At 46.3% G+C, this 18,465-nt stretch overlaps 1 protein-coding gene across 3 annotated transcripts in view; it reads left to right on the top strand.

Moving 5' to 3' along the window:
* Positions 1-18,465, top strand: part of PASK (PAS domain containing serine/threonine kinase) — a 45,902-nt gene that overhangs the window by 26,287 nt on the left and 1,150 nt on the right. Inside the window, exons 13-17 of one of the 3 annotated variants that reach the window (XR_004027909.1) lie at positions 10,547-10,672; positions 10,787-10,921; positions 13,528-13,723; positions 17,428-17,561; positions 18,230-18,376. Coding sequence is in view for 2 of the 3 variants with exons in the window: in XM_030803349.1 (XP_030659209.1) it covers positions 10,547-10,672; positions 10,787-10,921; positions 13,524-13,723; positions 17,428-17,561; positions 18,230-18,376 (742 nt within the window). In the remaining variant the exon portion in view is untranslated. The other 2 variants (XM_030803349.1, XM_030803350.1) reach the window with 2 other exon arrangements.

Genomic DNA, 18,465 nt, shown 5'->3' with positions numbered 1-18,465 from the left:
CTCAGCTCAGTGCAACCTCTGCTGCCTGGGCTCAAGTGATCCTTCCACCTCAGCTTCCTGAGTAGCTGGGACTACAGGCATGCACCATCACATCTGGCTAATTTTTTTGTACTTTCTTTTTTTGGTGGGGTAGAGACAGAATTTTGCCATGTTATTCAGGCTGGTCTCAAACTTCTGGGCTTAAGCGATCTATCTGCCTTGTCCTCTCAAAGTTCTGGGATTACGGATGTGAGCCACCATGCCCAGCCAACGGTTTGATTTTTAAGTTTCTATTTTCATCTGTAATTTATCTGAGCAGATCTTCTCATTCTTGGTTTGCATCAGAAACCCGATGGACTCTAGGGGTTTCTTTAAACCTTTATACCTTAAGGCAGAAGAAAGACGCCCCAGCATCTTTCTCTTGCTGTAAAAAGAAACCACATGAGTAGTTTTTGCCTTTTAAAAAACAGATGGCAATTTAAATGTTATTATAAGGCCAACAAATTATTGAGTAAAGGAACCAGTCAGAAAATAGACTCTTAAGGGTCGTTATGGTTCACAGAACAGAGTGCAGTTCCCATATCTTAAGAATCTCCTTTGTACCAAGAACCCTCCCAGGCCTGGTTACCTGGTGACAGAGAGCAGAGATGGGCATACATCCCCTGCTGTCACTGTGCTGGGCAGGATGGGAGAAGCCAGAGTGTTGGGAGGTTGATCCTGTACAGTTTATTAGAACTAGCTTTATGGGTGGGATGCAGTGGCTCACTCTTGTAATCCTAGCACTTCAGGAAGCCGAGGCCAGAGGATTACTTGACCCAGCCTGGGAAACATAGTAAGACCTCGTCTCTACAAAAAGTTAAAAAATTAGGCTGATGTGGAAGAATCACTTCAGCTCAGGAGGTCGAGGCTGCAGTGAGCCAAGATCATGCTATGCACTTCAGCCTGGGCAACAGAGCAAGACCATCTCCAAGAAAAAAGCCAAAAACCACAATAAAAAACTAGCTTTATGGTGAATAAAAGTGGCTTTCATTTTTCTTCCCAGCTGTGGAGGAAAAGAGAATTTTTAAAAATCTTTTTGAGTTTTTTTCCCCAGCGTTTAGGATGACCTGCTATTTCAGGGTTAAGCATTAGTATCCCAGTAGTTATTAAGAGAAACAGAGCAGGCCTGAAACACATACAGTGTGTGACATGGGGGAGAAAATGGCAGAAGAGCACTTGAATATGTGGAATGTGAGACCCCTGTTGCTTTCCAGCTATATGCCCTGAGAGTTATTTAGGCAAATACTTAAATGCAGGATGCACAAATCATGAGTGTACATTGTTAGGGACTTTCAACAACTGGACACACACACCACCAGCACTCAGATCAAGATGCAGAATTTCCCCAGCATCTCAGGAGCCCTTCTGGGCACAGACCCCAGGGTACCCACTCTCTTGGCTTTTGACATAATCAGGCTTGCCTATTTCTGGACATTCTATTTATATAATGCTCTAATGATGTGAGCTCTAATGATGTTGAGTATCTTTTTGTGTGCTTGTTCGCTGTCTGCATATTTTCTTTGATGAAATCTTTTCAAACCTTTGCCAGCTTTTAAAAATTGGGTTTTTGAGGCCAGGTGCGGTGGTTCACGCCTGTAATCCCAGCACTTTGGGAGGGTCATGAGCTCAGGAGTTCGAGACCAGCCTGGCCAACATAGTGAAGCCCTGTCTCTACTAAAGATACAAAAAATTAGCTGGGTGTGGTGGCACACACCTGTAATCCCAGCTACTCAGGAGGCTGAGGCAGGAGAATCCCTTGAACCTGGGAGGTGGGAGTTGCAGTAAGTCAAGATTGCGCCATTGCACTCCAGCCTGGGCAACAGGGCGAGACTTCGTCTCAAAAAAAAAAAAAAAAAAAAAAAAAATGGGGTTTTTAAACAATACTGTATTTTAAGAGTTCTTTATAATTTCTAGTTACCATTCCTTTATCTGGTAAGGGAATTTCACCCAGTCTGTGGCTTGTCTTTTCATTCTCTTAGCAGTGCCTTTTGGAGAGCAGAGGTTTTTAATTTCGATGAAGTCCAGTTTATCAATTTTTCTGTTATGGATAATGCTTTTGGTATCCTATATAACCCAAGGTCACAAAGATTTTCTGTTTCCTCCTACAAGTTTTATAGTCCTCGGTTGTACATTGAGGTCTGTGAGGCAGTGGGAGTTGATTTGGTGTGTGGTGCAGGCCGTGGCTGAGGCTTACCTTATACACGTGGATTTATACTAGTTTGGCACCAGTTGTTGAAAAGAATCCTTTCTCCATTAGATGATCTTGGTAGCCTTGGCAGAAATCAATTGACCATATATGTGTGGGTCTGTTCAGTCCACTGGTCTACATGTCGACGCACTTGCCAATGACTGCAGCTTCATAGTGAATCTTGAAACTGTCGGTTTTCAAGTCCGCTTTGAATATCCTAGGTCCTTTGCTTGTTCACGTAAATTTTAGAATCAGCTTGTTGATTTAATTAATTAGTTTTGGGGAAGGCAGGGCCTTGAACCCTGTCGCCCAGGCTGGAGTGCAGTGGCGCGATCATGGCTCACTGCAACCTCCACCACCTGGGCTCAAGCGATCCTCCCTTCTCCAGCCTCCCAAGTAGCTGGCACCACAGGTCTACACCACCACGCCCAGCTAATTTCTTAATGTTTGTAGAGACGAGGTCTTGCTCTGTTGCTCAGGCTGGTCTTGAACTCCTGGCCTCAAATGATCCTTTCACCTTTGTCTTTCAAAGTGATGGGATTACAGGTGTCAACCATGGTCGATTTTATTAATAATGCCTGCTGGGATTTTATTTGGATTTGTATTGTCCATAGAGCTATTTGAGGAGAAGTCACACATTGATTGAGTCTTCCCTGCCATTTACCTCGGTCTTGTTTGAATTCTATCATCAATGTGCTGCAGTTTTTAGCATATGCATCCAACATATTTTGTTAGGTTTATCCCTAAGTATGTCATGTTTTGGATGCTGTTGGAAGTGGTATTGATTCTTAATTTTAATTTCCAGTTCGTCATTGCAAGTATATAAAAATACGATCTATTTTTCTCTGTTGACTTTGTGTCCTGCAAACTTGCCAAACTTTTTTGGTAGATTCTTTGGGATTTTCTATATAGACAGTTGTATCATTTATCACCTCCTTTCTAATCTCTATGCCATTGATTGATTGGTTGATTGATTGATTGCCTTATTGCACTGGCCAAGACTTCCAGTAAAATATAAGCTAGGAGTGGTGAGAATGGACAACCTAGCTTTGTTGCCAATCTTAGAAAAAAAGCCTTTAGCCTTTCACTATTAATGATGAGGCTAACAGTGGGCTTTCTGTAGATGCCCTCTATCAGCTGAGGAAGCTCTCTTCCTTGTTTGCTGAGAGTATTTATTAGGAATGGATGTTGGCTTTTGTCAAGTGCTTTTTTCTGTATCTGTTGAGATGATGTATTTTTTATTTATGTGGACATGATGCATTATAATGATTGAGTGATGAATGTTGACTCAACCTTGCATTCTTGGGATTGCTCGTAATGTAATACTGCCCTTTTTATATATTGTGTCTTCAGTTTGCTAATACTTATTGAGCATTTTTGCATCTACGTTTATGAGGAATATTGGTGCGTAGTTTTCTAGTAATGTCTTTGTCTAATTTTAATATAAGCATAATACTGGCCTCATAAAAATGAATTTGGGGCCAGGAATGGTGGCTCATGCCCGTAATCCCAATACTTTGGGAGGCTGCAGTGGGAGAATCGCTTGAGCCCTGGAGTTCAAGACTAGCCTGTGCAACAGAGTGAGACCTCATCTCTACAAACTAATTTAAAAGTCAGCTGGGCGTAGTGGTGCATGCCTGTAGTCCCAGCTAAACTTGAGAGGCTGAGGAAGGGAGATCGCTTGAGTCCGAGAGGTCAAGGCTGCAGTGAGCTGTGATCACGCTACTGCACTCCAGCCTGGGCAACACAGCAAGACCCTGTCTTAAAAAAAGATTTGGAAGTAGTCCTCCCTTCTGTTTTGTGAAGAGTTTGTATAGAATTGGTATTATTTTTTCCTTAAATGTTTTGTAGAAATTGGCTGGTAAAATCCTCTGGGACTGGAGTGTTCTTTGAGGGAAGAATTTTAACTGCAAATTAAACTTCTAAAATACAAATGGGATTATTTCTCTGTTTCTTTTGAAGCTTCGGTGGGTTGGATCTTTCAAGAAGTTTGTCCATTTCATCTAAGTTATCAAATTTATTGCCATAATAGTCTCTTAAAAACTTTTAATGTCTGTAGGGGCTATAATTTTATCACTATTTTCATTCTTGGTAGTAGTAATTTGTGTCTTTTTTTTTTTTTAACTGATCAGTCTGGTTAGAGGCTTATCAATTTTATTAATCTTTTCAAATAACCAGCTTTGGGTTTCATTAATTTTTCTTATTTATAATCGATTTTCAATCTTGTGATTTTTCTCTTATTATTAAAAATTTTTTCATTATTTTTTCTTACTTTGGATTTAGTTTTCTTTTCTTCTTCTATTTTCCTAAGGTGGAATCTTAGATCATTTATTTGAGCTATGCTTTTTTCTAATATAATCATTTAATGTTCTAAATTTTTCTCCAAACCCAGCTTTATCTGTGTATCACAGATTTTCATGTTGTGCTTTCACATTCATTCATTTACAAATATTTTGTTAGTTTGTGTTATATAGAAGTGTGTTGTTTAATTGCCACATATTTGGTGATTGTTCAGATATCTTTCTGTTTTTAATTTCTTTATAGAGAACATACTTTGTATAATTTCAGTTTCTTTAAATCTGTTGATGCTTGTATTATGTTTTGAAGTCTCTACCTACACCTGTGGATTTGCTTATTTCCCTTTGTAATCCTCCCAGATTTTACTTCATATATTTGGAAGCTCTGTTGTTATAGGAATACCCATTTATTATCATAGCATCTTCTTCATGAACTACTTCCTTATTTGATATGCCTTGTTCTGAAGTCTACTTTGATACTAATATGACTACTCCAGCTTTCATTTGATTTGTGTTCACATAGTAAACTTTTCTCATTCTTTTACTTTTAGTCATTTATGTCTATATTTAAAATGGTCTTCTGTAGGCAGCATACACTTGGGTCTTGCTTTTTAAATTCAATATGAAAGTCTCTATCTTTAATTGAGGTGTTTAGACCGTTGATGTTTAATGAAATTATTGATATGGCTGGATTTAAATCTAGAATCTAAATCTAGATGTTTTCTATTGTTTCTGGATATTTCTGTGCTTTGTTCTTTTCTCCTCTATTTTTCCTGCTTTCTGTTGAGTATATTTTATTATGTCATGTTTTTGTTGTTTGTTTTTAATATTTCATCATGATTTTTGACATCTGTGTTGAGATATAATTCACATACCATATAATTCACCCATTTAGAGTGAACAGTTCAGTAGATTTCAGTATATACAGAATTGTGCAACCATCACCACAAACGAAGAATATTTCATGACCTCAGAAAGAAACCTCATACCCATCAGTAGTCAGTCCCATAACCCCCATCCTGCTCGAATTTCCTCCATCCCAGTCCTGGGCAACCACTAATCTACTTTCTGTCTGAATAGATTTGCCTATTCTGGACACCTTATATAAACGGAATCATGCACAGTGTGCTCTTTTGTGACTGGATTCTTTCATCTAACATAATGTTTTCAAGGTTCATCCATATTGCAGTGTGTATAAGTACTTCATTCTTTTTTATGACTGAGTAGTATTCCATTATATGAACACCATATTTTGTTTATCTGTTTATCAGCTGATGGGCATTTGTGTTGTTTCCATTTTTTGGCCATTAGGAATAATGCTTCTATGAACAATTGTATATAAGATTTGTGTGAACATATGTTTTCAGTTCTTTTGGGCATATACCTAGGAGTGCAATTCGTGGGTCATGTCGTAACTCTGAGTCTAATGTTTTGAGGAACTGCTAAACAGTTTTCTGAAAAGGTTGTACTGTTTTTACGTTCCCATCAGCAGTGTACAAGGGTTCCTAGTGTACATATCCTTGCCAACACTTATTATTGTCTTTTCCTTTCTAGCCATTCTAGGGGGTGTGAAGGGGTAGCTCATTGTGGTTATGATTTGCATTTCCCTGATGACTAACGATGTCAAGTGTCTTTTCATGATCTTATTGGCTGTTTATAAATCTTCTTTGGAGAAAAGTCTATTCTGATCCTTTGCGCATGTTTTTCTTTTTCTTTTTTTTTTTTTTTTTTTTGAGACAGAGTCTTGCTCTGTCACCCAGGCTGGAGTGCAGTGGCGCGATCTCGGCTCCCTGCAATCTCCGCTTCCTGGGTTCAAGGGATTCTCCTGCCTCAGCCTCCCGAGTAGCTGGGATCACAGGTACACACCACCAGGCCCAGCTGATTTTTATATTTTTAGTAGAGATGGGGTTTTACCATGTTGGCCAGGCTGGTCTCGAACTCCTGACCTCATGGTCCACCTGCCTTAGCCTCCCAAAGTGCTGGGATTACAGGTGTGAGTCACTGTGCCTGGCCCTGCCCCTTTGCCTACTTTTAAATTGGGTTATTTGTCTTTTTATTATTAAATTACATGAGTTCTGTATTCTAGATACAATTTCTTGATCAGATATATGATTTGCAAATATTTTCTCCCATTAAATATGTTATCTTTTCACTTTCTTGATGTTTCATTTGAAGCACAAACATTTTAAATGGATGAGTTCAGTTGGTCTTTTTTACCATTTGTCACTTGTCTTTTGGTGGTGATCTAAGAAGACTCTGCCAAGCCCAAGGTCATAAAGATTTACTCCCACGTTTTCTCTAAGAGTTTTATGGTTTTAGATTTTACATGTAAGTCTTTGATCTATTTTTGAGGTTAATTTTTGTGTGTGGTGTGAGACTGGGGTCGGACTTCACTCTTTTGTATGTGGATATCTAGCTGTCCTAGCACTGCTTGTAGAAGACTATCCTCTCCCCATTGAGTGGTTTTTGGCACCCTTGTCAAAAATCAGTTGACCATAGATGCATGGGTTTGTTTCTGGACTCTGATTCTATTCCACTGACCTATAGTCTATCTTTCTATCTTAAGTCTATCCTTAAGCCAGTCTTGATTACTGTCTTGATTACTGTCTTGAGCTTTCTTTGTAGTAAGTTACGAAACTGGAAAATGCTAGTCTTCCAACTTTGTGTTTTTTCAAGCTTGTTTTGGCTGTTTGGAGATTGTTTTGGCTATTTTGCATTTCCATAAGGATTTTAGGGTCAACTTGCCAGTTCTGCAGAAAAGCCAGCTGAGATTCTCATAGGAGTCACACTGAATCACTGAATCTGTAGCTCACCATGGGGGGTATTGTCATCTTAACAATATCAAGTCTCTGATCTGTGAACGTTGAAAGTTTTCTGTCCATTTAGACCTTTGATTTCTTTTAAAGTGTTTTGTAATTTCAGTGTACAAGTCTTGTTATTCTTTTGTTAAATCTCCATTATTTTTACGTCCAGTTTCTTCTTTTTCTTAGGTTTATTTTTCACTTGGTAGAATATATTCATTGCTGATTTTTCCAGGAAGGAGTCATGGGTATTATACTTTCAGTCCTTGTATGTATTAAATTGTGTTTATTTTTCTCTCGTATTTTAGTGGTGATATGCCTTTTTCCTCTCAGAAATTTTTAGACCAGTATCTGTTGTAATCTAGCATTATTTTGAAGTGAATTTTGCTGACAGCAACCTGATTTATTTTTCTTTCTAGATTTAAAATCTTTGTCTTTCAAAGTTTTCATGAGGATGTCTTTAGGGGTGTATGTTTGTGTGTGTTTTCTTTATTCTTGCTTGATACTTGGTAAGACTTTGATCTGAATATTTAAAGCTTCCTTTATTTTAAGAGGATTCTATTCTTTGTTTCTATTAATTCTTTCCTTCTCCCTCCTCCTGACACTCATTTTAGGTGTGCATGGGCACCCCTGGAGGAGCCCGCCCCCTTGTCTCCTTGGCCCTGCAGCTGGACAGGCTGCAGGCCTCTTCACTTAGAGTGTCCGGGCTCCAGCCCTCCCAGAGGTTCCTGGAGCTCTGCCGCATCTCAGCAGGCCCTTCTTTTGCTGCTCAGGACCACAGCCTGCTTCCCCTCATCTTCTTGCTTTCCCTCAGTCTCACCTCTGGCCTTTTGGGCCATGGTGACCCTCCTGTCAAAGGGTCTTCAGAATTTGTCTCCTTTCACCTCTCACAGGCTGGCATCCAAGCTGCCCCCTTCTCTCCTGATTACTGTGAGAGGCCTGGATGTTGCCCAGGCTTCGATGGTGCTTCCTGCTCCCGCCCTGGCCCCGATGCCCTCCCGATGCCCCCTTACGCTGCCTGCCCAGCCCCCCGCCTCCCTCACACCTCCTTGCACAGCTCAGGTGCGCTCTGCCGCAGTCCTGTGCTCCCGCTGCCCTCTGCCTGGAGGGCCTTCCCTGAGGTGCTCAGAAGCTGCCTTCCTGGACTTGCTCCCTGTCCCACCCACCTCACAGGGGCCGCACCCCCGCGGCACTTCCTGCCCCATCTTTTTTTCCTTATTGGCACTCGTCGTTCCCTGGTGCGTGATCTTGCTCAGCATCTCTTGCTGACACCTGAACAGGCCCATCCTGTGGTCGGCACCCACTGGGTTGCCCGTCGCTCCTTCAGCTGCGTGCCGACACCCACGTAGCAGCAGGTGTTGGGTGACAAGATTTTCAGTGACTTGCAGTGTTTCTTTCTTTTATGAATGGTATCTTTTTCTGTTACACTTTGACTATCATTGACTGTTGTGGCACTGTTTTTCTTATATATGCCTTATGTCTGTCAGTCTTACTAAACTCTGATTAATCTCAGTCAGTGTTGAAAACATATCTAAGAGTGATAGCCTTTCTTTATATTTTCTAGTTTTCAGGCTTCTTAGCTCATTCTCTTCGCCAGGGCTCCCTGTCCTTGGTTGAGAAGTTGGAGTGATGTGGATGTTCTCTGGGGCACATGCCCTGAGGCGTCTGGGGCCCTCTCTCCAGCCCAGGTTATGGCTCCCTCAGCTCCACCTGGATTCTCTGTAAGGTCTATCCACCTTACAGAATGGGCAGTAATGACGCTGTGTTTCTGGTCAGCTGCTGACCACCTTCTCTGCTTCCTTGTGCTGCAGGCGTTTACCACTGTGTTTCTTCTTTCATGTCCCTGGGACTTAGGGGAGGTAAATGCAGGGGATGCATTTGCCACATGGACCGATGGTGGCCCTGGTGTAATGGGAGCCTTGAGGACCAGGTGGCCCCTGGTGTAATGGGATGCTTGAGGACTGGGTGGCCCCTGGTGTAATGGGAGGCTTGAGGACCGATGGTGGCCCCTGGTGTAATGGGAGGCTTGAGGACCGGGTGGCCCCTGGTGTAATGGGATGCTTAAAGACCGGGTGGCCCCTTGTGTAATGGGATGTTTGAGGACTGGGTGGCCCCTGGTGTAATGGGAGGCTTGAGGACTGATGGTGGCCCCTGGTATAAGGGGATGCTTGAGGACCGATGGTGGCCCCTGGTGTAAGGGGATGCTTGAGGACCGATGGTGGCCCTGGTGTAACGGGATGCTTGAGGACCGATGGTGGCCCCTGGTATAATGGGAGGCTTGAGGACCAGGTGGCCCCTGGTGTAATGGGGTGCTTGAGGACCGATGGTGGCCCCTGGTGTAAGGGGATGCTTGAGGACCGATGGTGGCCCTGGTGTAACGGGATGCTTGAGGACTGATGGTGGCCCTGGTGTAATGGGATGCTTGAGGACTGATGGTGGCCCTGGTGTAATGGGATGCTTGAGGACCAGGTGGCCCTGGTGTAACGGGATGCTTGAGGACCGATGGTGGCCCTGGTGCAATGGGATGCTTGAGGACCGGGTGGCCCTGGTGTAAGGGAGGCTGGAGGGTGGCCTGGTGTAATGGGATGCTTGAGGACCGGGTGGCCCTGGTGTAATGGGATGCTTGAGGACCGGGTGGCCCTGGTGTAATGGGAGCTGAGGTGCCTGTGATGGATCGAGGATGGGCCCTGGTGTAATGGGATGCTTGAGGACCGAGGTGGCCCTGGTGTAATGGGATGCTTGAGGACCGGGGGGGGGGGGGGGGGGGGGGGGGGGGGGGGGGGGGGGGGGGAGGGTGGCCTGGGTGGGGCTTGGGGGGGGGGGGGGGGGGGGGGGGGGGGGGGGGGGTGGTGTAATGGGATGCTTGAGGACCGGGTGGCCCTGGTGTAATGGGATGCTTGAGGACCGTGGTGGCCCTGGTGTAATGGGATGTTGAGGACCGGGTGCCCTGGTGTAAGGGATGCTTGAGGACCGATGGTGGCCCTGGTGTAATGGGATGCTTGAGGACCGGGTGGCCCTGGTGTAATGGGAGGAGGGTGGCCTGGTGTAATGGATGCTTGAGGACCGATGGTGGCCCTGGTGTAATGGGATGCTTGAGGACCGGGTGGCCCTGGTGTAACGGGATGCTTGAGGACCGATGGTGGCCCCTGGTGTAATGGGATGCTTGAGGACCGGGTGGCCCTGGTGTAATGGGATGCTTGAGGACTGGCTCCAGCTATTTCCACTCTCTGTCTTCCTCACAGGTGGTGGTGAAGTTTATTAAGAAGGAGAAGGTCTTGGAGGATTGTTGGATTGAGGATCCCAAACTTGGGAAAGTTACTTTAGAGATTGCAATTCTATCCAGGGTGGAGCATGCCAATATCATCAAGGTAGGTGACGATTTCCTCTTTAGAGATACCCTAACTTGGCTCATGTCAAATGTCTTAAATTTGTTGACTTGAAGATGTTTTGGCAGAGTTGGACTTGGCTTTGTCTCTTCCTAGGTATTGGATGTATTTGAAAACCAAGGGTTCTTCCAGCTCGTGATGGAGAAGCACGGCTCCGGCCTAGACCTCTTCGCTTTCATTGACCGCCACCCCAGGCTGGATGAGCCCCTGGCGAGCTACATCTTCCGACAAGTGAGAGCAGGCCAGAGCCGGCTGGGTGAACGCAAGCCTGGGTGCCTGGGTCCGGTGGCTGCAAAGATCAGTGATCCATACTCGGTTCTCTCGCTGAGCTGGATCTAGCCTTGTGTGTGGGGATTTCATGGAGTAGGTTATCTATTTTGAGAAGAAAATTCTATGATTGAAGTAGAGAAAGTGAGGTTGGGAAGGAAGGATGAGGCCAGATACAGTCCTGGAATGATGGGAAAGTATGTTTAATGATTAAGGTTTATTTACATACATAAAATATCCACAACAATCATAAAAATTAATCAATAAGGGTTAGGATGCAGTCAGAGAGTGTCTCAAAGGCATGTGTGTGGCACAGCGGCCTGCAGGCTGTAAGTGCTAAGTAAATGGTGGTTGTTCAGTTAATTAACCAGCAAAATTGAGATCCTGACATTCTCATTTTACAGTAAGTATTTGTCTTGATCTGTTTTGTGTCTAATTACGTATTGAACTTTGGCCATTATTTTATTGGAACGGGAGAGTGATGATCAAAACAGGAAGGCATCCTAGCAGAGGGACAGGAGGAAGAAACGGTAACTTGTGTTGGGTTTTAAGGAGAAGGTGGTGGTTCCATCCTGTGCTGCTCCCAGCTCCCCCGAAAGAATTGGAGAAATACCAGCAAAGGGCTGTGTAGACAACTCACATTTGCTCTTGGATTGTTTGCTGGGGACGACTCGATTTCTAATGACAGCTTCCGTGAATCAACATTTCTTCCTTAAAGCTACACACTCTCAGGGGTTGCTGGGTTTCCAAAGTTTAGTTTCTCAGGCTCCTACTTGTAAGTTTCAGATATTATGGTTCTGCCAAAAAAGGGTCACCTCTCTCCCTCTTCCTGTGTTGGAAGATGACGTCCTACCTTTAGTTTGTGGCAAACACTTCTTTCTGAAACTTTTTACAGCAAATAGAGTATCTGTATGAGGTTATGTTGAGGGTCACTTGTTAAAAGCTGCTGCCTGGCAGCTGTTAATTCTGGGGCTAGTGAGACACATAATTATGGTGTTTAGACTCTAAAATTTTTGCCAAAAGAATCTCTACCCCTTTTTAAAATATATAGACATAAATGTTATTCTATATAAATACAGATTCACAATTTTATAAGGTACATGATCGCACATCAATGTATGTAGGAATCATGCCTGTTCTCAGGGCATTGCCTGTCAGCTCCAGATTCATCAGGACCTGCTTAGCAGCGGGGTGGGGGAGCTGGGCCTGGGAACAGCCCTGGCTTGGTTCAGGCAGCTCCAGGGCAGCGTGGCCGGTCCAGGGCACAGAAGCATCTGCAGGAAGAGCAGCTTTCTTCAAGCCAGTCTTTATCCCTTTGTGGTTAATCTCTCAGTACTAGTTAATAAATCTTAATGAAACTTTCCATGTTCAAGTTCATGTGTGGTTTCTGTCTCCTGACTGGATCCTGACTGATTTGTATATATCTACATATATTTGTAAGTATGTATTCATGCATGCTTGTATATGTGTATTTATGTGTGTACCTGTGTACAAGTATATGTTGTGTGTATAGGTATGCACACGTATATATGCAGATGTGTATGTATGTGCACATGTATGTATCTAAATGTGTGTGTATACATAAATATGCAGGTATGTATATATAAATATGCATGTATGTATATGTTTGTATATATGTATATAAATATGCGTATATTTATTAAATATAAGTTAATTGGGCTTAGCTAACCTGTGATTATTGCTTCTGATTTGAAAGATACTCATTTGTAAATATAAAATTGTCTCAAAAGATCAACATGATACATCCATGAAATCACTAAGTTGATTGGGACAATGGGTGTCCAGATTATGACAGTCAGACATTTAATTCATCCTAGTTGAGCTAAACTGAAAGGCCGATGTTGCTGGCCTCCATTATTGGAGAGGCAGAGTGGGCAGGCAGTGGAGCACTGCAGCGGCACCTCCGCGGGAACGAAGCCCATTTCCAGCGTAACTGCTGTAAGTCTGCATCACTGAGCAGCCACACATTTGGGGAAAGGATGGCTGACACGTCATGCTTCTCTCTCAGATGCCACTGAGGCTGTGCTCCTAGCTCTGCCCCAAATTGCTGCCTCAACTCTGGGCAAGTCACTTTCCCTCCCTAAGAGCTGAGGTTGTCGACTTGGTGCTTTTTCTCGGGCACTTCCCACTTAACACCAAACCTGTACCCATTCACTTGCCCACCATGAGTGTCTTTGAACTGTGGCTTTGTGGCCTGTCTTTCCTCCTGAAATAGGCATGGTGTGCGTTGCGGGGGCGAGTGTCTGCTGGGAAGGTTTTCTCAGCAGCAAACAGAACTCACGAGTCTCATATTGATGTTGCTACGTTGCCGGCTAATGTGGCCATGCCCGGTGGGCACACGCCCTGAAGGGCTTTGTCTCCTGTTTGCTTCCAATCATATCTTCAGCATTGAAAAGTCTTTCCTGTCCCCAGTTCATGATGAGTTGGAGGTTTATTTTTATTTTTATTTTCTATTTTTTTTTTTTTTTTGGTTCCAGTTTATTTTAAAGGCATATTTTAGTTGAATTGCTTTTTTAAAAAGCCCCCTCTGGCCTCCTTTTTCCAGCTAGTGTCAGCAGTGGGATACCTGCGCTTGAAGGACATCATCCACCGTGACATCAAGGATGAGAACATCGTAATCGCCGAGGACTTCACAATCAAGCTGATAGACTTTGGCTCGGCTGCCTACTTGGAAAGGGGAAAATTATTTTATACTTTTTGTGGAACCATCGAGTACTGTGCACCGGAAGTTCTCATGGGGAATCCGTACGTATGCTGCTGTGGTGCAGCCCGTCCTCCTGTCCTCTGTCAGGACCCTGAGGGTGGCTTGATTTTGGGTGGGAAAATGGCTTCCTTCGTGCCTCTTTGTGATGAGAGTGTTGAGTGATCAGGGTGATGTGCTGAAAAATCAGTGGGCAGGCAGGCAAGGTCCTATTGGGCAAAGGCACTGGGTGATGGATATAGGAGTTAATAATTTTATTTTCTCAGCTCTTATTTGTTTGGAGTTTCATATAATAAAAAGCCAAGGAAAATATTGAAGAGTCCCCCAAAATGGCACTCTTCAAATAAGTGAAGAGCATTCTTTTTAGTTAGGTTTATTTATTTTGATGACAGGAATAATATCTATTTCAGTAAAATACTGTGGGGCTGACCATACAAGAAATCAAGCACTAGAGAAAGTCCCGAGGCAGAGGACTCGTGCTGAAGGCGGAGCCCTTGGCTGGAGGGGCTGTCGCTGACCACCAGACTCCGTGTCCCTGGAGTGGGCCAGCTGAGCCTCTGCTCTGTTGTGGGGAGAAGCGGCGTCTTGGGGCGTGTGGCTTAGTTTGCATCTCTGCAGTCAGGGGAGCCTGTGAGTTGGGGGCCGGCCTGGGCAGGGCCTCCTCTCAGGGAACTTAAGAGAGGAAAGCAAAACGGAAAGGAAGATTGTTGTTCATTTGTAGGGCCTGAGTGGAGACTGTCTGCTGACGGTGTTTTCTGCTGCACGCGCCTGATCACTGTCTCATCTGCACGTAAACCAAATGTGTCTTTATGTGTATGAAATAGACTTTATTAAGTCAGAAACAGATAACGGGTGTTTTCCACTAACACCTACATGTATTTTAGAGAGGTGTGGTTGGAATGTGTCTCTAGGTGAGTTCTTGGTTAGAGTCGGATGATCACAGCACTGCTTGGACCCTCCCGGCCTGCTGCTGCAGCGCCCATATCTGCTCCATGTGGTTCTCTAGGAGGGAAGCTGATGCTGCCCCCATGGGACAGGCACACGGGGTCCCTCACAGACCTGCTTGGAGCTGCACGTGACCTGGCGGCCTGAGGCCAGAGCATTTGCGTGCAGTCACGCGCGAGCTCCATGCCGTGCCTCGGGCTCTCGGGAGGGCCTCAGCCTCGGGGAGAGGAGTGGCCCGGGCCCTGGATCCCGGTATCTGCTTAGGCCATATTTCATCAGTCAGGAGGTGCAGGTTCCAGGCTGCGCACCCTGAGTCCTCAGAGCCCAGCAGCCTCGGCCTGCACCAGCCTCTCCATGCCAGGCAGAGTTGAGCTCTTCTGGGCCTGGATGCCCTGTGTGCAGAGTGTGGAGGAAGTGAAAATGGGCTCTTCCCTGCTAGAACCTCCATGCGTCTTCAGAGCCACCAAACAGCATGAAATATTGAAGGGGGTTGGTCTAAGAAGGGCCGTGGAGTTTCCCTTCAGATATAGTTTGGTTGCCCTAGAGCCTGGTGGGTGCTGGTGGGCTCTGCCTGCCCTGCAGTGGTTGTCGTGCCCTCCGTGCTGGAGGGAACTGCCTGTCCCCTGTCCACTGACCCGTGATGCCTGCTACATGGCTTGTCACCCCTTCCTGCACCCAGGCCGCGAAGCTTGGGGAGGGTGTGGGGGGTATCCAACCTGGGCGAGAGCTCAGTGCTGCTTGGCCACCTTGCCCCTGCCTCCCAGAGCTGTGGCTCCTACCCTCTCCCTGAGCGCCTGCCCTGCCAGGGCTCTGCCCTGCCTTCTGGCCTCTCCTTTCTGGCTGTGAGCGGTGTGCTGCTCCTGGGCCTGCTGGGCTGCAGGCCTCCTCTCAGGAGCTCCTTCCTCCCTCCTGCGTCCTCTCCCCATCTCCCTGGCTGAAAGGGATTCTGAGTTCTTATTCTCAATCCCATCCTCAGGGCCCTGGCTTCTGTCTTGTCATCTTCATCTCCGTCTACTCCAGGGTCGGCAGACTGTGGCCTTAGGTCCCTATTCCCCTTCCTCAGGCCCTGGCAGCCGCCATTCGGCTTTCTTCTCTATGAATCTGACTACTCTAGGGACCTCCTATACATGGAATCGCACAGCATTTGCCTTTTGGTGACTGGCTTATTTCACTTAGCATAAAGTCCTCAAGGTCCATCCATGTTGTGGCCTGTGCCAGCATCCTCCTTTTCAAGGCTGAATTTGATTGCATTTTCTGGATATGCTGTACTTATTCATCTGTCAGTGGACATTTGTGTTGCTTCTACCTTTTGCTTCCATCTTTATGTTGTTCGTGATGCCGCTACAAACGTGTGTGCAAACATCCCCTGCCTCTTGTTTCTATAAATAAAGTTTTATTGGATTGGAGCTGTGCTCATTTGCTTATGTGTTGTCTGTAGCTGCCTTTGTCCTGCATGACAGAGTTGAGTTGCAATGGGGACCATGTGGCCCAAAACATGAAATATTTACTATTTGACCCTTTACAGGAAAAGTTTGCCAACCTCTGTTCTATTCTATTGGCTATTTCTCTTCAGCTTCTAAAAGTCTTGAAATCTCTCTAAAAAACAGAAACAACACAAAAACGAAAACTGCCGAATCTGATTTTCTTGCTGTAGCCCCTACAGCTCTCGTCCGTCCCCTCAGCTTCCCTGCGGTCTGTGCTAGCGACCCCACCACCCCGCTGACTCAACCTGGGGGCCTTTCACCCACGCTGCTGCTCTGGCCTCTCTGATCTGCCCTCTTGAGCCCTCCCCTCCCCTCCCAGCCCCTCTTCTCTGAGTCCAGCCTGGGGCTCTGTCCGTGCCACTCTTCTCACTGCTGTGGTTTCTCTTGGCTCCCTTGTCTAATTCCGGTTCTGGGAAGAGGCTGCTGCTTCCCAGACCTCTTCTGGGGACAGACCACCAGCTGTGGACCTGGAGACGCATGGCCTTGGCCAGTGCAGGGGCAGGGCTGTGGGTGCGGGTGACCTGGCTCTGGTGCGTGCTTGGCAGCAACTTCACCTCACCAAGCCTTGCTCTTCTTCTGTGCAAAATGAAACTAATATTTATCTTGCTAGGTTGTTGTGAGGATTTGGGCTAAGCCATGTAAAATGCTGGTACAGCGTTGGCACCTCTAGATACCCAATAGATGGTAGCGTGGATGAGGATGTTTACGGCGACAGGAAGTCCTCTGGGTGTCTTCTCCCTGAAGCTTGCTCCTCCATTTGGCCCACTGTGTGAACACCCACCTTCACCACGTCCTTCTTGTTTGCTTTCATCCTTCGGTATTTTTACCTGTTCAGTCTCGTCCTGCAGTGCCCTTCACATCGTCGCTACAGTGATCTTCCTAAAGGGCATGCATGTCCATGGTCACACCAAGCTGAACATGCCCGATCACGTCTGAAGGGCACGTGACCCTGTTCTGAAGTGGCCTGTGGCTCCCGTGGCCCTCAGCAAAGCCAATGGACGTGTACTCTGCTTCCTCCAGGAAGCCCTCCCCCCTCCCTGCCCTGGCGGACACATCTTGTGGTTGGTGTCCACAAGGAAGTTCCTGATTAGCCTCGGAGCTGCCCGAGGGCCTCTCCACTCCTGGCACACGGCCTGGTGGCTGGCCTGGGGCAGAAGTGTGTGGAAATGGAGGGCGTGTTTGAGGGGTGGAGTGACCCTCTTGGGAAACCACTGCCTGGCCTGTGTGCTGGTCGGGAAGGGCCACAGTGCTTCCCATGGGCGGGCCTGGCAAGCCTGCGCTGAGCGCCGTGGCGTCCTGTTGCCTCCTCCTCCTCACAGCTACAGAGGGCCGGAGCTGGAGATGTGGTCTCTGGGAGTCACTCTGTACACGCTGGTCTTTGAGGAGAACCCCTTCTGTGAGCTGGAGGAGACCGTGGAAGCTGCCATACACCCGCCATACCTGGTGTCCAAAGGTGAGCGTGAGCTGCAAGTGGTAGACAGACGACACATCCTTAGAGACCAGCCACTTTTTTTTCCCATTTCCTCATTCCTCAGTGTATCTCTGTCCATATCAACAGTCTCCTTTGTTTCCTTTCTATTCATCACATAATTTGCATATGACTGTAAAACATCTTGCTAATTTGGTTTTTGTTAATGTTCCTCTTTGGATCTTAGAGGCCCTCTTGTGAGAAACACACTTGCAGTCAGGACAGTGAGGCTCCTCCAGGTTGCTCTGTTGAGTTGGTGCCTACATGGTTAAAGGAACTGGGGCCCGAATCCAGATGCAAGGCTGGAGGCTCCGCTCAGCTTGTGCTGGCATCCCCTCACCTGTCATGTTAAGCCTGCGTTATTCACAGCTCTGCATAGCCAGAGCGCCTGAGAACAGACCAGTTAGGAACCTCTGCACCACCTGGATTTTGCTTGAGTGAGATGGCATCTTGAACTCCAAGCTTTCATTTCAGAGGCAATGGGTGTTTCCGGCAGCTTCTGTCCAAGCACAGCTGGGCCCTGCACTAGAGGTTCCTGGGCCGCCTCCTGCCCAGTCAGAGGCTCTGTGGGGGGTGGTGGGCACCCAGGAATCTGAGATGTGCTCCACTTCATTCCAATCTGGGCCTACCGTCTGTGTTCTTTGTGTCCCCAGAACTCATGAGCCTTGTGTCCGGGCTGCTGCAGCCAGTCCCTGAGAAGCGCACCACCTTGGAGAAGCTGGTGACAGACCCGTGGGTAACACAGCCTGTGAATCTTGCTGACTACACATGGGAAGAGGTGTGTCGAGTAAACAAGCCAGGTGAGGCTTCTCAGCATCCCTCCACCCCGTGTGACTTCACTTGGAATAACAAGGTCCCCAGGCTGCCTTCCTAGGTCAAAAGGAGGAAA

Source organism: Nomascus leucogenys, chromosome 22a, assembly GCF_006542625.1.
Source record: "Nomascus leucogenys isolate Asia chromosome 22a, Asia_NLE_v1, whole genome shotgun sequence".
Classification (NCBI taxonomy): Eukaryota; Metazoa; Chordata; class Mammalia; order Primates; family Hylobatidae; genus Nomascus; species Nomascus leucogenys.
The sequence above is the reverse complement of the archived record's forward strand: the minus strand, read 5'-3'. Positions and strand labels throughout refer to the sequence as shown.